The sequence below is a fragment of the Helianthus annuus genome, chromosome 2 (genome assembly GCF_002127325.2).
Source record: "Helianthus annuus cultivar XRQ/B chromosome 2, HanXRQr2.0-SUNRISE, whole genome shotgun sequence".
In the NCBI taxonomy this organism is placed as follows: Eukaryota; Viridiplantae; Streptophyta; class Magnoliopsida; order Asterales; family Asteraceae; genus Helianthus; species Helianthus annuus.
Window position 1 is genome coordinate 146275647 of NC_035434.2, and position 19502 is coordinate 146295148.

At 37.2% G+C, this 19502-nt stretch overlaps 1 protein-coding gene and 3 long non-coding RNA genes across 15 annotated transcripts; 1 reads left to right on the plus strand and 3 right to left on the minus strand.

Moving 5' to 3' along the window:
- Nucleotides 1-1038: 1038 nt before the first annotated feature.
- On the minus strand, nucleotides 1039-4410 carry LOC110923594. Of its 4 annotated transcripts, none has more exons than XR_004881882.1 (11): nucleotides 4320-4410; nucleotides 4088-4188; nucleotides 3942-3998; nucleotides 3791-3856; nucleotides 3408-3552; nucleotides 3053-3308; nucleotides 2922-2976; nucleotides 2774-2829; nucleotides 2397-2552; nucleotides 1459-2259; nucleotides 1039-1387 (listed from the first exon to the last, which is right to left on the minus strand). It is a non-coding gene; the product is annotated as an uncharacterized LOC110923594 (long non-coding RNA). The 4 variants fall into 4 exon arrangements; XR_004881883.1 differs by having other exon boundaries at nucleotides 1459-2268; XR_004881884.1 differs by having other exon boundaries at nucleotides 1459-2552; nucleotides 3236-3308.
- A 445-nt stretch (nucleotides 4411-4855) lies between these two features.
- LOC110923548 (BRAP2 RING ZnF UBP domain-containing protein 2-like) lies at nucleotides 4856-9562 on the minus strand. Of its 9 annotated transcripts, none has more exons than XR_004881887.1 (6): nucleotides 9222-9562; nucleotides 8415-8530; nucleotides 6832-6951; nucleotides 6572-6669; nucleotides 5411-5529; nucleotides 4906-5150 (listed from the first exon to the last, which is right to left on the minus strand). XR_004881887.1 is itself a non-coding variant. In XM_035984492.1 (6 exons), exons 2-5 carry the CDS (start codon nucleotides 9267-9269, stop codon nucleotides 5504-5506), a joined length of 288 nt encoding a protein of 95 aa, XP_035840385.1. In that variant the 5' UTR covers nucleotides 9270-9292; nucleotides 9397-9562; the 3' UTR covers nucleotides 4906-5150; nucleotides 5411-5503. The 9 variants fall into 9 exon arrangements, 3 of the variants coding, with proteins under 3 accessions (XP_022023324.1, XP_022023331.1, XP_035840385.1); XR_004881886.1 differs by having other exon boundaries at nucleotides 6813-6951; XM_035984492.1 differs by lacking the exon at nucleotides 6832-6951 and having other exon boundaries at nucleotides 9222-9292; nucleotides 9397-9562.
- Nucleotides 9563-10738: 1176 nt separating this feature from the next.
- On the minus strand, nucleotides 10739-11562 carry LOC110906454. The gene is made up of 4 exons (XR_004881889.1): nucleotides 11453-11562; nucleotides 11265-11313; nucleotides 10862-11148; nucleotides 10739-10766 (listed from the first exon to the last, which is right to left on the minus strand). It is a non-coding gene; the product is annotated as an uncharacterized LOC110906454 (long non-coding RNA).
- Nucleotides 11563-18579: 7017 nt separating this feature from the next.
- Nucleotides 18580-19341, plus strand: LOC118487555. The gene is made up of 2 exons (XR_004881890.1): nucleotides 18580-18674; nucleotides 19086-19341. It is a non-coding gene; the product is annotated as an uncharacterized LOC118487555 (long non-coding RNA).
- The last annotated feature ends 161 nt before the right edge of the window (nucleotides 19342-19502 follow it).

A 19502-nucleotide genomic window follows, 5' to 3' on the forward strand; every position in this document is an offset into this window, starting at 1 on the left:
TGTAAGAGAGACGACAGAGGAGTTGTTGTACGGAACAAAGCTCGACTGGTTGTTCAGGGCTTTAGTCAACAGGAGGGGATTGATTTTAGTCAACAGGAGGGGATTGATTTTACTGAAGTGTACGCTCCTGTGGCACGACTAGAAGCAATCAAAATTTTAGTCCAATAAACACATGAAATTTCTAATATCTAAACCCCAATAGTTATTAAAAAATAATCACTATGTGTCTGATACTCCGAACACAAACATGTAAAGCACCATGCACCCTAATTCAGCCCATTATAGTACATCCCTATTTGTTGATTTCCACTTGTAACAAGGTCTTCTTTCCATTATACTATTATTCTAGATTAGTGTTCCACCTCTTTAGGCTAGAGGATCTGGTATAAAGCCCCTAGGGGCTTTATCACGCCACCTCAGCGTCACCTCACCACCACGCCATATAGGGGGCTTTAAAGCCCCTTCCTTTAACTTGCAGGGTATGGTTTAAAGCCCCCCTTTACACTATAGCGCCCCCCTTTAAAGACCATCAACTTCGAAAATGCCAAATTTACTCGTTAACGTGCTGGCGGAAGGACCCCCCTTTACTCGTGGCGGTGTGGTCGATGACACCCCAGGGCGCTATGGTGGCTGAGGTGGCGGGTGGCGTTAAGCCACACCCCCTGGCCTTATCATATGCATTCAATGCCATATAACACACCCTACCCTACCCCCATTGATTTTTGCAATCCTCACACCCCCACAAGCATGTTTGTGCACTCAAATGACATTCATTCTTTGTTCCATTGATTTCCATAAAATAGTGTTATTCTCAAAAAATTATATTCTTTTTTTTCCAATTAACTTCATTCAAACAAATATCACCAGCTCTACAATCCAAACACTTTTTTGGGTCATATTAGGTCTGGGCACCAATTCTCAATTTAAACCCCAAAAAACGCAGTACCAAAATTGTTTCAGCTGCCAAATGACCAAAAAACCCTTAAATTAAAATCAAAATGTTTGAATGAACAAAGACATTGTTTTACTACCAGATGGAGCAATGTCAAGAACAAAGGCATTGCTTTCCGAAACAAGACCACAACATGAAAATATCAAGTTTTAGATTGTCATGTCTAATTGAACGGGTCGTGTTTTGATTGCCCAATTTAACTAAACATGTCAACATGTTAACCCGTTTAAAATTAGAACAAAAAATAAAAAAGTATAAGGTCGATACGTCAACCCAATTAACCCAATGGTCACAACCCTCAACCCATCAGCTCATTTCGTTTGACTTGTTTAGACTTGTGCTTCTGCTCTTTAGGTTTTAGGTGCAGCCGTGGTGGCCAAAGTAGGATGTGATTGTGCAGAATTCTTGGCCCCAAGAGGCAACACCAGTAGCAACCTGAAAATCAAAGTGCAAGATAATATACAAATCAATATATTTTGTACAAAAATACAAGCTTATTGACTTACCAAGATATTAGTGGGGCCATGTCTAAAATCACACAATGCACCTTCTCTTTCACTTTAAGTCCAGCCATCATCAACACAACCAAATATAGAACTAATAACCAAAATGACAAACTGAAGAACAGAGGAAACAAAATTGAAAATCCGTGCCAGTGATATACCTTAAAACCCCATTACCAACGCCACAGAAATTGTGGGCTCAATCTCCCTTCAATTCGCGAATTAACAAAACCTAACATCTCAGATTCTACAAAATCAACTTCCTAGCCTAAGATTAAACAAACATATTTCAAAATTCAAACAAAAATCAATAGAACAATCAAACTATAATGTAGCAGGCAATGGATGAAAATAAATCGAGTTTAGAAACAATATCTAGAAAACTATAAGCTTTCATGATAAAATAGCTATTTTAAATAAATCGAGTTTAGAAACTATATCTAAAATAGCAATTATCGTAAATTATTGGAGAATATAGGAGCCACCCAAGGTGGTCTAAACTGGAGATCACATCAGGCCTAAGGCCTGCACCACCATCACAAGTAACGCTCAGAACAAGGAGCTCGTCGAGAACTTTTCATTTTAAAATAGATTTTTCTCAGCCTATTTCAATAGATTTTTGACATAATTAATACTTCACTTACTAAAATAATATAAAATAGCAATTATCATAAATTATTGGAGAATATAGAGGCCACCCAAGGTGGTCTACACTGGAGATCCCATGAATCTCATTGCATATCCTTGAATCCCAACTGTAGATTATTTTTCAATGTAGTTTGGCTCTGCCCTCTTACGTTTCACCTGTCAAATCTAACAAGAACATTTGTAAATTTTAAATTACTCAAATATAAGATAGAATAAAACATTTGCAAACACAAAGACCTGTATTTAAATTACTCAAATATAAGACAGAACAGAACATTTGCAAACCCAAAGACCTGTATCACGTGGCCAAACTGCATGACGGCTTCTGCCATATCGTGAGAGACTTCCTTTCGCTTCTGCAGTAAACTTTGTTGTTGGAGTCTTAACCGTGAAGCAAAAGAAACTCTTCTACAAAGTTGAGCGGCTGCGGTTATTTTCCAAAGGCGCTCCTGTATAATAATATGTTTTATCCAGTACGGAAGAACTATACATAAAAGGGTTGACTACTTGACTTTGATTTGTATCAGCAAAAACAAACTTGAGCAAAATCATTAGCCAACCATGACATTTCCTCAAGGACGAAATCCCAAATGTGATTTTAAATGTTAATAAAATCAGAAAATAGAGAGTAATGCAAATAAAAAAAAAATAAACAAGTTAATCAACTCACATGAAAGGCTTATTGACATGATCTCCTGAAAAGTGTGACGTTCCATCAATAGAATTCTGCATAAAATGTACATAATATATTATCTGAATACATGAAAGTTTTATCAAATCCGCTACTTGCTTTAATCTTATAGCAGAATCGGACACACCGTCCATGTGAAAAGAAGACTGACTTGTGCCCTTTCCTTTCCCCGTATTCACCAACTAACAAAAACAAAACAAAACCTTAAAAATCCATTCATATGACCATAGAATTATGATAAAGTTCAGATTTGCATACCGTGTAAACAAAAACAGTGGTTGGAAGACTACTATCACAGTAATTATGAGGCAAAAACAGTGAAATTTGGCGACATGACACTTTAAGTTCAGGGCCGGGTTCACCATCTTAAACGAGGTGCGGTGGCTCTGTATCAGCCAGCTAAAGCTCTGTTGGCTCGACAGATTAGGTATGATAATTTACCTTCTTATGTATGAAAGGCATCTCTTCATCGTGTGATGATTAACCTTCTTGAATGTAAAGTACCTCACGCAGCCTATATAGAAACAGATCTGTGTGTTTGTTATATGTTATCTACTTAAAGAAACATGATCTTATATGTGAAAAGTTATTATTAGTTAAAGTAACTTGCAACCTTACTGCATCTTTTCGCTGATCTTTTCGTTGAAGAAGTTTGATGTATCGCGCGCTTGGAGCCCAAGTAGAATCATTTGAAATAACACCAACCCATTTCCAGCCGACTCCTTTGATTCTTGTGAATCCCCAATTAAAGTTGCTACCTAAAATAATAACACCAAACAGAAACAGGCTTAAGGTTATGCTAGATTCCACTAACAAACATTTACCAATTGTGCTTAAGATTAGCTCGCTTGCTTAGCTCAAATGTACTTGAGCCTAAACTTGTATATGTATATACAAGTCGAAATTGTTCAAGAACACAATTTGCACAGCTGATGATGACTTGAGCCCCAGCTCACAATCAGATAACATAAAGAAATGAAAATGATGTGTACAGACCTGTACATTGGCAACCAATGGCTTGCAATATCCAAAGCAAGAAACGACCGGAAAACAAAGCTACGCCTGTTAAGATGATAAAAAAATTCATATATGATTATAAAATAGATTACACAAATATAGTACTATAAGAGATAACTAATAAAAAAACCTGTATGCATAAGCAGTTCACCAAAGGAGTAACAGTTCAACAGAACTTTTATGTACCCTGTACATAGGCGTAAGCGGTCAAACTCATGACAATATGACATATAATTCATATAAATATTATTAACAAGGACACAATGAAAGTTCCACCAGTGATAAGTGCTCTTTTTCCTCGTATAATTCCTTGTTTGGCATAAGAAGTTCTACTTCTTTTTCCTAATCGATGATTAATTCATAACTTGACATCATACCTGTACAAATATGTAATAGATAAATGATTATGAACATCAAAATCATAGGAAAATCTAGAAAAAAATGATGAACTCAAGAATACATGAAATAAAAAAAAAAAAAAAACGATTCTTTGGGTGTTGGTTCTCACCTCGTTGCTGGATTTCTGTAGAAAGCTTGTTTAAGCCCTAGATCGTCTGAATCTCCACTTACGAAACCTCATCAATCTACCCCACCCTTGACACTACTAGAAAACTAGGTTTTTCCGACCACAATTTTGGTCGCAAACCAGTCGCAATTGCCCTGTTGCGACCGTTTTCCGACCAAAACTACAATAGGAAAAACACCCGTCGCAATTGCTCTATTCCGACTAAGTTGCGACTGCTGGTATCTTTTGCGACCCGGGTTTTGCGACTTTAATAATGGTCACAAATATTGCGACTGTTCCTGGTTTTATGGGACTTTGGTTGCGACGGTCTTGATGCGACCGTATTCCGACCGCATGCCTTTTACAAACTGCGATCATTTTCCGATCACCTGTCTTTTACAAACTACGACCGTTTTGCAACTGCTTGCCTTTTGAAAATTTGTGACCATTTTTGTGGTCGCAATTTCTATTTATTTTTTAAAAATTATTTTTATCCATTTTTCATTTTAACCTGCATAATGTTACTTTTAAATTTTACATATTATCAAATTTTCACAATTATATAAAACATCCCACTTAAAACATCAAATACCAAAGTTATCATAACAAAATACATATTCAAAACAAAGTGTCTATATGTTTTGAAACCTAAGTCGATAATTATACGTTTTGAAACCTAGCTTTTAGCATCACTTCAATGTTTGCCGTCCTTTCATTCATAGCCTCTTTCTCCATCTTATCTTTCTCTTTTTCCACCACCAATACAGCAATAATATTATTCAACCTTTCTTTTTCTTTCACTATATCTTGGATAATCACGTTCAACCTTTCGATCTAATAAAACCAATGCAAAGTGAATATTAATGGCCAGCATAATCACAATTTATACAATTTATGAAACTTATTAGCTGCGTATACAATTATAGAATAAAGAGAAAAAATCTGTTTGACTTCTAAGGTCAAATAGCCTATTTTCAATAATATCCATACAAAAGTTAACATATTATTGACTGAGAAGTGATTGCATGAAAAAATAATGTCAATATTTGAGTTTAAACATGTTTGAACCAAACAACTTAAAAGAATAAACATACCTCTTGGTCTTGTTTGCAAACCAAAAACCGCATAACTAGTTTTGATGGGCTAGGAAATTTTGAGACATTTGTAGGTTTTAATAGCTCATTATCTCACCAAAACCTGCAGTTGCAGCCACCTGTGGATAAGAGGCAATTTGTTTGTAAGCTTCATCGGTGACTAAAAATAAAAATTAATTGATGGTTCCACCTTTCAACTTGTAGATCCAGAAATGAAATGAATAAATCTTGTCAACATTACCTTAGCTGTTGCAACACTGTTGGACCATCTAGGGCCGATTCCGGCTACCTACGACGGTGGGCGTAGAAAACCACCCTATCGCCACCATTGCCCCAACAACTAACCACTGCCAGCGCTTCCTCTAAGCATGTTCAGAGTTCCGGTCGGGTCTTTGTTATGAACGCTTCAAGTACTCAAGTTAATGGAGCAGGCCAATAGAATGAATTGGGTGAGGGTATGGCTTTCAATAAAATATTAACCCTTCCCTTGACTTCATATGATTTCTCCAGTAATTACTTGAACAATTATTATCATTAGTTGTCACAGACTTGCAGTCTTCATCGCCAGAGATGGTCGGGATGACCGGTTTCCGGCCAGAACTCCTGTCCGTCTCCAGCTCTCTCAAGATGAATGTTTTAATGATTGGTAACGATCTCCAACCCCCTTTTGTTACTATTTTCAGATTCATTTAATCAATTAAATCCACATAAACTGAAGAAAAAGTGTGATTGTGATGTTTAGAAGGTAGAAGCAGAAGTGTGTGAGCGGTAGTGTAGGTGTGGTGGAGAATAAGGAAAGGTTGGGTGGGGGTGGGGATGGGGGTGGGGGTGGGGATGGGGGTGGGGTGGAGTGGTTTATCTTTAAATAAAAAGTGGGCACCAGCTGATATGTTTTTCTAATGTTAATAATTATATTGATTTAAAGAGAAACAAACCATAAGGAGCATACGTGTAATTTTAGAAAGTTGGGGACTAAAGGTGAAAAAATAACAAACCACAGGGACTATCCGGGCAATTAACTCTTATATAAATATGAACAATGAAAGTAATATGATTATTATGTTCAATTGATTTGTGTTAAGTAAGAAAGAAACAGTTAGTAGGCTTGTTATGACAGGACAAACAATATAACACAGAAGGAATGTATATCAATATACTTACCGGGCACGAAGAATCGGTCCACTTTGAAATACATGAGCAATGGAATGAGTGATTGCACATTGTCATCAAAATTCCACTCATATCTTGATCCAATCTCTCTACACAAAAAGACGTAAAATAATTCGTAAAACTTCATGCAGACAAAAACGGTGTTGGGTAAGTTAACACTTCAAGATTTTTCGTTTAGATTATCTACACCAGTATATTAAAGCTATTAATGTCTTCTGAAACATGAATAAACCGCTATTTAAAGACGTAACTGGTTTGATATTGAAGACTGGACATGAGGGCTGCTCTGTGCTTGCAAGGGAAGTTTGTGTGTGTTCGATTAGGTGTGTATATTGTACATCAACAGTGAAAAGCACACGACATGACTCTGTCTGCATTCAAACACAACAATTAACAAAGATATCAGAATAATAAAACTTTATTTACACCACACAAATACATAATGCTCGGGTAAACTATAATACCAACTTATGAAGTATATTAAACAAATAGGAGAAACCTCAAGAGATGAGAAGCGCCATCCATTAAATGCTTATGAAATGCATCAGTTGAGTTTTGGCCATCAAACGTTACGAAAATACTATACCGGCTCTCCATTCCATCATTTCTATATCCCAAGACCTATGTTGTCAAAAGCTCAAGCCGCACTTAAGGCGCAAAGGCCTTGCCTGGAGCCTAGGCGCAAGGCGCAAAAAAAAGGAGGGTTTTTTTTAAATAAGGCGCAATAATAAAAATAATAAAAAATATATATTAAATAAGCATAAAAAATTAATAGTTTATCACTATTATACAAATAATCAAATATAATAGAAAATTATTACTATATCTTTTTAGAATATGTAGAATGATAATAATAATTAATGTGTTTTAAAATATATTTAGCAATTGTAACAACTTAAAACAATAAAACTGAAGAACTGTTAAAAACAAATCAATTGGGCCACCCATCTATTTTATTAAAATAAATTCCCAGTTTTGTTACATAAATAAAAACATGGCCCAGCCCAATCTGTGATTAGGGTTCAGGTTTTGAAAAGCCGCCATACGCACTACTACACGGGAGAATTAGGGTTACAACTATCTAGCTTGAAGGTTCATGTTGCTCATCCACAAGTTTACCACCTTCAACGTATTTTTCAAGTTGCTAGACCAGGTTCCTATCTATCTACTCCCTCTATCTTTCGATTCAGGCCCTTTTTTTTACATTTCTGGCTGTTTTTTTCTGATTAAGCGCGCCTTAGCGCCTTTATGTGCCTGCGCCCAGCTCCAGGCGCTCGCTTTTACAAAAAAAAAGCCCAAATCATCGCCTAGGTCACCACGAGGCGCTCTAGCCGCGCTGCGCTGCGCCTCAGCGCCCAGGCGAGCGCCTAGGCGCGCGCCTAGTGCGTTTTTGACAACATAGCCCAAGACATAAAAGATTAACAATGTCATCTCACTAAGACCGTGGGGTATGGTGGGGCGGGGGTTTGGGGCATGGGTTGACACGTGGACTTCGAGGGACACCGTTGGTCAGTTGCATGTTGGGTCGGTATGGCGGGGCGTGGCTGGCCCAGGTGGGTTTGGCTTGGCCAAACGGTTGTTTTTTAAATTTAAATCGTAGCCACCTATAGCCTAGCCAGCCCAGCCAATGAGAGCCGGGCATGGAAGACCGCTAGGTCCGCCCAACGCCCGGGCTAAAACCCCCGCCCAAGGGCCACGCCGAAACCCAAGCCCACCCGGGGTGGTGACTTGGGCGTTCGTACCCAACCCACGCCCCAACCCCCGCCCCATACCCCATAGTCTAAAGAATTACTACTTAAGTACTAATTATTACTAATAGTTATAGACACCAAACCTGACAACACGCATCTCCAATATATGATGAATAAAGGAACCACAAAACCGGCAAAAATCAGCATATGTCATGTGATTTGGCACCCCAAGTACACAAATAAGAGGGCATCTTCCAACCTAAATAGCATAAAAAAAATATATATAATATATCATTATCTGATCACTAGTTATGATTAGTGAAAGAGGATATATATATAACTTTTAACTATTGTTTCTAGTTGGTTAAGTATCATGTAAGAATATGGACAACGGTAGCGATCAAAATCCAAACAAGTTACTAGTGACCGCCTGTCCGGTATCATGTGTTTTTGTTTATTATTCTCCTTTTTACTTTAAGATCTGCTTTCTATCCAAACACTGTCTGTCAATGTATTCGTGATTCTGATGCAGGAGCATTGGATAACCTTCTATATTTTCTAATGTACAGTTATCTCTAAAGTTTTTGAACTGTTTAAATACGTTATTAGTTAAATTGATTAGTTTTGAAGAATTTAGAACATCTAGGTTTTGAGCCATTTGATTGTGTTGATGCGTATCCGCATCAGATTCCGTATATAAATACCATCAACAATAACTGTCAATTGATTAAATCAAACACCATAAACATCACTAGTATAACAATAAGTGCAAATAAAACCCTAATTTACAGAATTTAACAAACCGTTTAGATCAAGTTATGAACAAACATGAAGTCATGAAGATAACAGTGATTTAGGTCTACTACTGTCTACATATCGTAAGATGTAGTAATTACGAGCAGAAAATAGGAAGAAATTAGGGCAAAATTAGGGAGAACAAGAGACCATACCTTGCCCTCTGCCGCCTCCTGCCACAAAACCACAACATCTGCCGGCATCTGCTGTACTACGTGCCATGATACTACAAAAAATAAATCTTAAATACCTCAGATCCGTGAAACGACGTGAAATCGAGAACAACTTCGATGTACTAGCAAAAGTGTGACAGAAATTGGTTAGAGGAACCATTAAGGAGTCGTCGATCTAGGTTTTATGCAGAACAATTGGTGAATCTTCGGTGATGTGGAGGAAGGATTGGGGAATCGCCCATTCGCCTATCTAGGGTTTTGACATCGTGAATTGACAATAGGCGTGGGCAGAGTCAGTTTTAGGTTTTAAGAGAGGGATTGGGGGAATTAGGAGCGGGATATGAAATTTTAAAAGAATTATTTATATTTTAAAGAGATTGGGGGAATTAGGCCAGTAAACAAAGTCAAGTATACACATGTTGGACTTTCTTGATCCGTAAAGTTTATATAATTTTATGGGATATTCTAAAATCATAGTTCAAATCGATATAACTTTATGGGATATAATTTGCTTGATTCTTAAAATTGATATTAAGGTAGTTTGGTCCAAACCAAAGCCTTAATTCATTTAGCTCCAGTTTTAGTTCAAACCCTTAAATATAGAAATCTGGAACACACTCAAATCAGGGAAACGACTTTACAATCGGACATAGTTAGTGTCACACCACCAAATGTAAACAGGAAATAACTATGGTTCTCTATACATAGTATTAGACTTGTATTCAAGTAAAATTATAGTGGGTTCAAGGGCATTCAAACATAATAAACCAAGTCACATTAAGAGTCAGTGAGATTACAGAATTAGCAAATTTGACATGCATAACAAAACTATATTCCAAGTTCTAGATACCAATGTTGGTTACAAACTCCTATGTAAAGTCAAATAGCTTACATTAACATCTGATAATCAAGAGATGTTTAGGAATATTCAACGGTTCAGTGTCAAATATGTGAAGTCGAATAGCTTACATTAACATCTGATAATCAAGAGGTGTTTAGGAATATCCGAAGGTTCAGTGTCAATTGTTTTCGGTAAAGTCATAGTCAAACAGGATTTCAACTACATTAACCATGAAGTCAGCAAGTCGAATAACTCTACTTATGCCGTAACAACCAATCACAACAACAGAATTAACAAACACTACAAAACCACAAAAACTTAATAGGTTGAATACAATTATGTACATTTAGAATTCTCGTATTTGCGACCGCTTGACGGTCGCAACTTTTTCTTTTTTATATATATCTCGTATTTGCGACCTCTTTAAGCAGTCGCAATTTTTCCTTTTCTCGTATTTGCGACCGTTTTCCGACACTATTCAACTAATTTGCTCCTACGAATATGAGGTCACAAAACTTGCGACTGTTTTGCGACCGAATCTAGATTGGTCTTTAATTGTGCGACTATTTTGATTTTGGTCACAAACCAGTTGCTAATTTTGCGTCCGCCTTATGTTGGTCGCAACATTTGGTCGCAATTGCTTAGTTTTCTAGTAGTGTGAAAAGCTCCACCATCGCGCCACAGATCTGGTTTCAATCGAGAACATAACTGGTTTCAATCGAGAACATAAATACAAATAAAAAATATATTAGAAGTAACCCATCAGGGTTATGAACAATACCTCATTGTATTCTTTCTTTTCAGCCTTTGGTTGGTTTAGTGGCTTCACTTTTCCACCTTTGCAGCAAGATTTTTTTTTTTTTTTTTTTTTTTGACAAATCAAATTATAACAGAGACATAACATACTAACTTTAGTAAAATTTCAAAATTCATGTAAACAAAAACCATGGAGAAGAACAATTGTGCAGAACCTTGCTTGGATGACATTATTGAAATCTAGGGTTAGGGCTTGCTCTGAATCTCTGATACATAACTCACCATCAACGTCATCTTCGTCTTCTTCATCATCTAAAATACCAAAAAACGAAACTGGATAGTAAGATTAAAACATTGGAAGCAACAACGACAACAACATGAACTCGAAAGCATCATACATGAACTTGAAAATAAATAAAAAACTATACCAGGGGCGTAACTGGTCGTGGTCTTGATCTTTCAGCAAATCAAATCTCCCTGAAAACAAAACCAAATCAATTAGGGTTCTTCAAGAAACTCAAAAACTAAGAATCTGAGATTTGACCTAGGTAGAGAATGTGAAAATGAAAACCTATATTGTAAATGAGAGGGAAAGATTTCAGATTAGAGATTTGACCTCCGGCATAACTTGTGGTGAATTGTGAAGAGATAGCACATCCAATCCAGATCCAAATACAGATGTTTGAGGGAGAGAGAAAACGAAAACGAAAAAGGGCTCTGGATTTGAAATTTGAAATGAAATTTTGGGGTTTTGTTGGCCGCCCAAAGATTGGATGAGGCGGGTTAGGGTAGAAAGGGTATTGTTGGAAAGGTATAAATGTATTGTGCTTTAGAGAGTTGTACTTCATGCTTGAAAGGTGTTTTCAACACATTGGCTTCCTTGCCCTTCTAATATGCTTTTATATATAGTATAGATATAGATATAGATAAAGGAAAAGCCATGTACACAATTGTAAAGAAGCTCCCAAAGTGGAATTTGAAGGAGATATCACTTTTGAATGAATTAATAAGTGGCTTTGTGACAACCAGTAGTTTACGCCCTTAATTACGTTAATAACAGGAGATTCACGCGACATTAAATAGTGTTTACGACGAAAATTAACTTAATTAGGGACTCAGTAAGCTTAGGAACACTTATGCAGTTCTACGGTGCGCATGTGACGATCTGCGGAGGGCTGGCAATTGGGTACCTGTTAAGACACGATTAGACCTGTTTGACTGAAAAATACACCCTTTGACTTTTTTAATTTTTAAAATAATTAAAATTACAATGTTTGGATCAATCAGTTATTCATCTTTGTACATAAAACATAAGACTGTTATATAAACATGAGGTAGAAAGTAGTTAAACATCATGTTTGAAACTTATGTTGTGCGCGCCGTCAGAAACCTGTTTAACCTGTTAAGACACGATTTGCCAGCCTTAACTGTTGGAAATTAAACGGTAATAAGGTAATAAACTGAAACCGTACGAAATACGGGCGACGCCGACAATTTTATGCTTATGGAGTTTGGGTCACGATATCGGGTCTCGTAGGAATTACGGGCCACTTACACATGAGATGGGCTTGTGGGCCCTGGGCCCAAGCCCAAAACCGACAAGCCTAAACCTGCACATAATATATTACATCTTATTAGATCTCTACAAAATCTTACTAAATCTATACAAAATATTACCAAATCTTATAAAATCCTACTAAATCTTTACTAAATCTTGATCAAATCTTCATGAAATCTCTGTAGATCTATACACACAGGACATAAGAAAACCACATTAGTCATTACCCACACAAATAAGGATAAAACCTTAGCCCCTCCCTTGATCTCCATTGTGCAGATATACACACACAAACCACAAATATCTCTCAAAGGATTCTCTCCCTTTCTCTCTCGTTTGTACAACCGGACAACAAACACAACACAGAGAATTCATCTCTCTAACCCAAAACATCAAAACTTTGCCTCCTACCTCTCCTCACTCTCGTTCCCCCCTCCCTCAAAACACATAACCGAACATACACCCCCCTCTCTTGATTCTGCTCGACAGGTAAGCCGGAGCCGGCGCTGTTTTCGACGAAACCGGCGACCACCGTCAACAGTGAGACCCCCCCCCCTCTGATGATCTCCGGCGACGACAGGCGGAGCCGCCGCCTCTCGCAACGGTGGCGGTGGTGGGATTTCTTGGTGGTGCCGATGCTGAGATCCGATGACGACCAAGAGAGAGAGCTAAGAAGAGAAGGAGATAGAGAGAGACTGGAGAGAGAAAGAGAAACGGCGGTGCCGATTCCGGCGACGAACCGCCATTGGCGGCGGAGCCACGGCGGCGGTGGCTCTTTGTTCCGACAATTTCACGATGATGATTAATGGCTGAGAGTGATAAAGAAGATGATGCACTTCAGATTTGTTTCGGGTTTTATTTCGGGTCACATCAAGAGGCGGGTTCAGGCTTGTGTTGGTTCATAAGTCGTTCGAGTGTCTCGGTTCGGTCCAGGTTAGTCAACGGTCAGTCAGCCCGGATCAAAGGCGGATAACGGCTCAACAGTGGTTCAAGTATGTTCGGGTCAGCTTGGTTCGGGTCAGGTTATGAAGTGGTTCGACTCGGTCAAACTCTGTCAACCCGAGTAAAATCAGTTGACTCGGTCAACTCGGTCAAGTTGTTCGACGTTTCGACACTAATTTGGTAAAGATACGACCAGATTAATTTGTTATTTTTATAGTTTTTATTGTACGTGACAAATGAGCTCGAACCGTTTAATTATAGTTTACATTTAATATATTTGACGAATTACATTATATTGATTGAATATTGTTGAAGTTTGATAAAAATAACGACACTTTAGTTGTCGGGGCCGTCCAAAAACAGAGGAAACTCTGCCCGTTTTTCGAGAAAATCCGTAAAACCAAAACACGTTTTATTCAAACGACATTTATAAAACAAAATACACATACAATTAATTTCAACGACACTTTATTTACTTATGAGAAACGCGTTTACAACGTTCGACAAAAATCAGTTTTACAAGACAACCAAACTTGAAAGTTTTATAAAATAAATATAATTATCTATATTTATTTCAACGTCAACAAGTCGGATATCTTTTAAAAATATATAGTTATTTATATTTAGTTTAAACATCGAGATTCGGGATTTCTTTTATAAAAATAAATATAGTTTATATATTTATTTCAAACATCCAACGATGACACTTTTATAAAATAAATAAAACTTTTATATTTATTTCAAAACGCCTAAACGGCACATATGATACGAGTTCGTTGTATATTATTCGTTACATACACGTACGATTCCTCGGGACGTCTAACACGATTATAACAATATATTTATATATTTTTATAAAAATATTTATATAATCTAACATCTTTCGAGAACTAAGTTGTCACACCCCCAAAATACCACTTGCGGAAACACTGCGGGGCGTGTGACGTACCAAGATCTTAGCCACCAATCACATTGAACTCATAAATATATTTAAATAAAACTTACATTCATTATCATAAAGTGATACAAAACGTTAAGTATAATTCATCGTATACAGCGGAAGCATAAATCATTTTTAAGCGTTTCATAAACCACATGTACAAAACCGTTAGACTTGTCTTGCGATTCCAAGTATCCCGACCCATGACCACTCCAGCATCCTCCCAGACAGCAAGTTCCAAATGATATAAACCTACAGACCTGCAAGCATGCAGACAAGTGTGTTAGACGACGCTGGTGAGTTCAAAGTTTTGTTAATGTGTTTAGATACTAGTTAGCAGATTAAAACGTTTCACAGATTTGATGATTTGATTTGGTGTTGTTATTAACTCAATTACCGCAATGGCTACAAGATGTATTTGCCCAACCCCAATGTCTCTATCAAAACATTGGTCATGCTTTAAAGAAATTAGTTCATGCCCGTCCTCCCCGGTACGGTGTGAGGGTGCCAAACCTAATAGCGCTATCAACTAATAACTTCGTTGCCTCCCCGGCAACTGTCGGTAGATGTGAGGGGTCTTATAAGATAGAAATGAGTAATAACAAACATCCCATTAACCTGACGTTCCTCCCTGGAACGTCACCCGATATCCCTCCCCAGGATGCATGCTTGGAAAAGAGCAGTGAACTCACCTTTGGTTTGCTCGGTAAGAATTAATTACACGTATAACAATAGTGGTCAGCCAAGCCCTATGTTATTACACATAACAATCAGTTCCACATTTACTCAAGCCACATGCTTCACAAATAGTGCACTTAATATTTGACAAGTAGTACCAGTAGCATTAGTTAATTAATGTTGTCCATGTCTCATGAAAGCATTGTCACTCATGTCATTTAAACTATTCACATACTGTTCCCATAACAATTTTCATACTATAATTCACACCCTAGTTCCACATTCCACAAACATTGATTAACTACTGAGCATTTAAATAGCAATTTGATCCAACCCCAGCCGGCCCAACCTGTCAACAAATTGTAACATGCACAATTATTAAGTTGTATTGGCCCACTGACTTAACAGGCCCATTAAGTACCGGCCCAGCCAGTTATGCGGCTGGCCTCCCATGCGCGTTCCAAAATAAGTCCCTTTGGACTAAGTTATACACATACCCAGGAAGCCCAATACCCATTAACACAATTCAATTAATCAATATACAGGTTTGATTAGCATGAACATCAATTCAACTACGAATTTCTTATCATGTATAGACATATTTACTCAACAAATGTTCGGATTTATTCCAACCATCATTCGATCAAGTGCATTTATCCTCATGCATATCATCTAGGCATAACAACAATCATTAATCCAGTAGGCACCCTTAATATTCAAGCAAACATGACCATTATTATTCTTCATGTTACCCAAACAGGAACATGCTAACATATACTAGTGGTTACTACCCATTACATAGGAAACAGTCCACACCTAACCATTATGTTAAGATTAATTACGAACCATCAGATCTACTCATCCCATTATTGCAAAGAATTGTCCGCATCTTACCATCATACCAATCTTACACGTTTACAACTCTAAATCACTTATGCAATCTGCGTTATTATTTAGCCGTTCGATATCGATAGAAACCGTTTATTCGCATCAGTTGTTTATCATATCTCATACGATTCAAACATGGATTCTAACTACTCTAGATCACACGAAATCACATGATCATAATCACAATTCACACAATACAATTCACACAGATTCGCACAAAGTCGGCAACGATTAATCAGAATTAAAACAAAAACGCTTATACTAACCGAGCGATCGTGTGAGAGGGAGAGAGCCGAATCGAGAGAAGGAGAGCTTCGAGTTCCTCCAGCGACACCTTCGTGTCTCCGGCGAGTCGCGGTGCACTGCCGACGTGAAGAGAGATGTTGTCAAACTACCGTCGGGTTCCAAGAGGTTCTAGGGTTTCAATGTTTTCAAGTTCTAATTCACGTATTGCATGCCAATAATATACACAACTCTTGAAAGGGCGGCTCAAGGTTAGTTTGGGCCGAATGTGTGTGGGTGGCTGCGATGTGTAAGTGTAGCCCTTATACAAGTGCGGCCCACTAACTCTTAGACACGCAACTTATGCAACCATTCATCATCATCTCGTGAGTTGGGGGGGAGCCGACATACATAATTTCGTGACTTTGGGCTTTGGGTTTGAAATTGTCAACAACATCATCATAGGCCACATCATCATTAAATGGGGCGGCACAATCTTGGGTTTTGGGAGGCACATGTAGACAACTTTTTGGTTTGGGTATTATTATTAATAGTGGGCCGAGAGGTTACGAGTGAAAGAAATAACATAATTAAATTTAACGAAGTTATAACACCCCAATACGTTTCTCATTGGAAAGAGAAAACGGAAAGTTAAGGTCACACGATTAATCGTCACTAATCTTGGAAGTTCGGGTTGTCACATAAGTATTCCAAGACTTAGTAATCTTATAGACAATAAATGAAACTTAACGAATATAACTTAGTCATTTTCGTTAAGTTAACAATCTACCGTCAAATTGTTCGGTCAATGATTCGGTAGAGCTCGGTGACACGTAGTTTAGTTACCGCTTTTGTTTAGAAACATATAAGATATTCCGTGTTAGGAATATTGTAGAATGCACGCTAGCGAGTCTCGTCTTGGAAACGACATCACGAAGTCGTATATAGCTAGCTTTGCACAGGAATATCCAAGTGAGTTCATAACCCCACCTTTTACGGTTTTACATTTTTATAAATGTTTTCGGGGTGGAAAGACATGCACTTTTTACAAAGCATACAAGGTTTCCAATAAACATAAATTACGTATTTCTAAACCATTTTAATAAACACAAATGGTTTACGAAAAGCTTATATTCTATACCGGTTTTTCAAACAAGTGTATTTTTCGAAATGTGCGTACACACGAATTCTAGTTTTCTAAACTTGGGGAAATACATGTGTTATGGTATGATGGATACAAGAACTAAGGAATGATACTTGAAATCGTGTCACGAATAGGGTACCAGAAGCACCATTAATCAACAATATACCTAGACCGCAGAACAAAAGGTTAGATCTAATGGGTTTTCGGGCAGCCACACTCTTGGTGAAAACTAGTACCAAGTAGTGCTTTTGTGTCTCAGTCGTGAATCGTGAATCGACAACTAGAAAATTGCCTATGGTTTGGATGCTTCCTATGTCGTGTCACATGTTAATGGCCTGGCAACCCATTAACAATCTCCATACTTACAGAAATACTTGATTTATACAAATTACATACCATGTTTTATACAAATTCAAAGCATAGGATTATTCGGGTATGAAGTCAAAGTCAGGGTGGGCATTGACGGTTATACAAACTTTACAAATACAAAGTTTCCATATAATTTGACAAGAAAATGATTTTTAAATTCGTTTTCTCGATAATATTTCACAAACCGGTTATCAAAAAGATTTATTTCAAATCTTTTACAAACAAACTATGAACTCGCTCAACTTTATGTTGATTTTTCGCATGTTTCTTTCTCAGGTTACTTTTCAGAAATCATGGCACGGTTGGGATAGGAGAACCATGTGGAGTCGAGTACTTAGTGGCGTTCAATTTCTAGATGTCTTAGCTTATATACTTCCGCTGTGCAATGAAGATACCAGTCCAGTCACGCCAGCTCTGATAAATTTCGGGGTGTGACAGGCTTTATGGTCTGTTGTGGTATACCACAAGGGGAACAGGGGAGTTACAGTCCTATAAGCCTATAAGCGAAAAGTAACGTGTTTCTCAAGAATATTTAGAGGCATCATTTTGGGCTGATTTGAATTATGTTTTACCTTTAACGTGTCCGATGGCCACTTACTAATTCATTCAAAAGTAATATCCCCTTTAAAAAGGGAAACAGGTCAAAAGTTGCCCAACGTGTATTTTTAATGCATATTCAAGAAGTTTTTTTTTTTCAAAATAATATAATTTTTGTAATCATATTTTACACACTAATTGTTTATACAAACTTAAAAACATTTAGACACAAGTGTCTTAGGTTTTGACCCGTACAAAAAAATACCTGTTTTTTTGTTTTTTTAACTGAAATGTACTTTTTTGCCAATTTGTAATCATTACAAGGTATTATAACATTGCTTTTATCCACAAGGTGCCTCCATCTTGAGGGGCATTTTTGATATTTGACCAACAGTCAAATGACTAATTAATGAGGAATTAGAGATTATTTTCACTAAACATAAGCATCCATTTTTGTTTAAATGCAGGATGTTTTTGGTAAGTGTAAGTAACTACTTTTCCAACCATGATAGTTAAAGGCACTGCTTAAAAGAACCTTGGCCTCCTTCTAGAAGCTTGAGGTAAGCTTTATCACCTTTCTTAAAATGCTTTTCTAGCAATCTTTTCAAAGGCAACGTTTGTTTTATAAGTATTTTAGTACCGTGCTCTGAGTCATTAGCTTCTTAGACATTCAAATGTGCAAAGTGGGCATTTGACATGGGTGATTTATTTTTGTTACCAATGGGTCAAATAAAAAGAGCTAAAAAGGAACCAGTCAAATGTGTTGAAGTGCCAAATGGGTTAAACGGGTTGTAAGAGCCTTGAAACGTAACGTATTTTCAGTGCATACAACCTCCCAAATCACTTTACATAATTATGTAGAGTATAGCTTACCTTGATGCAATATGAACAAAAATAAAAAAAAAAGTTGTACCAAAAAGTGAACCCGGGTCGCATTTTATGCTTACATTATGTGATCTGCTTTTGCTCAGCTTCAATGGAGGATTCTGGACGACATACGAGACATTGAATAAATGTGCTGCATATTGTTTGTACTCTGCAAGCAACAATCTTCAGTCCTAATATAAGGATGAGTGTATCTGTCGTTTATGATGCTTAATCTGTGGTACATTGTTTGTGATATGTTTTTATTTTTCTGTTGTACATTGTCATTTGGGGTATGCTTCATTTGTTGTACATTGTTGTTTGGGATATGCTTAGATGGTTGTACGTTTGCTGTTTTTGATGCATGCTGTTTATGTATTATCTATTGAACATATATACACAAATATAATTTACATCATTGATGAACTGCAACACCTTAATCTTTCAAGCATTCATATGTATATTTCAAGAACAACTCATCCACCAAGTCAATTGCTTTGTTGCTTCAGCCTTCGTTACTATAG

Coding starts and splice junctions, on each gene's coding strand:
- LOC110923548 (XM_022167639.2), bottom strand. CDS start 9,399: ATGGTTCCTCTAACCAATTTCTGTCACACTTTTGCTAGTACATCGAAG. Junction 6,670..9,221: donor AGGAGGCGGCAGAGGGCAAG/GTATGGTCTCTT, acceptor CTTTTTGTGTAG/AGAGATTGGATCAAGATATG. Junction 5,143..6,571: donor GGACCGATTCTTCGTGCCCG/GTAAGTATATTG, acceptor TTAGATCGAAAG/GTTGAACGTGATTATCCAAG.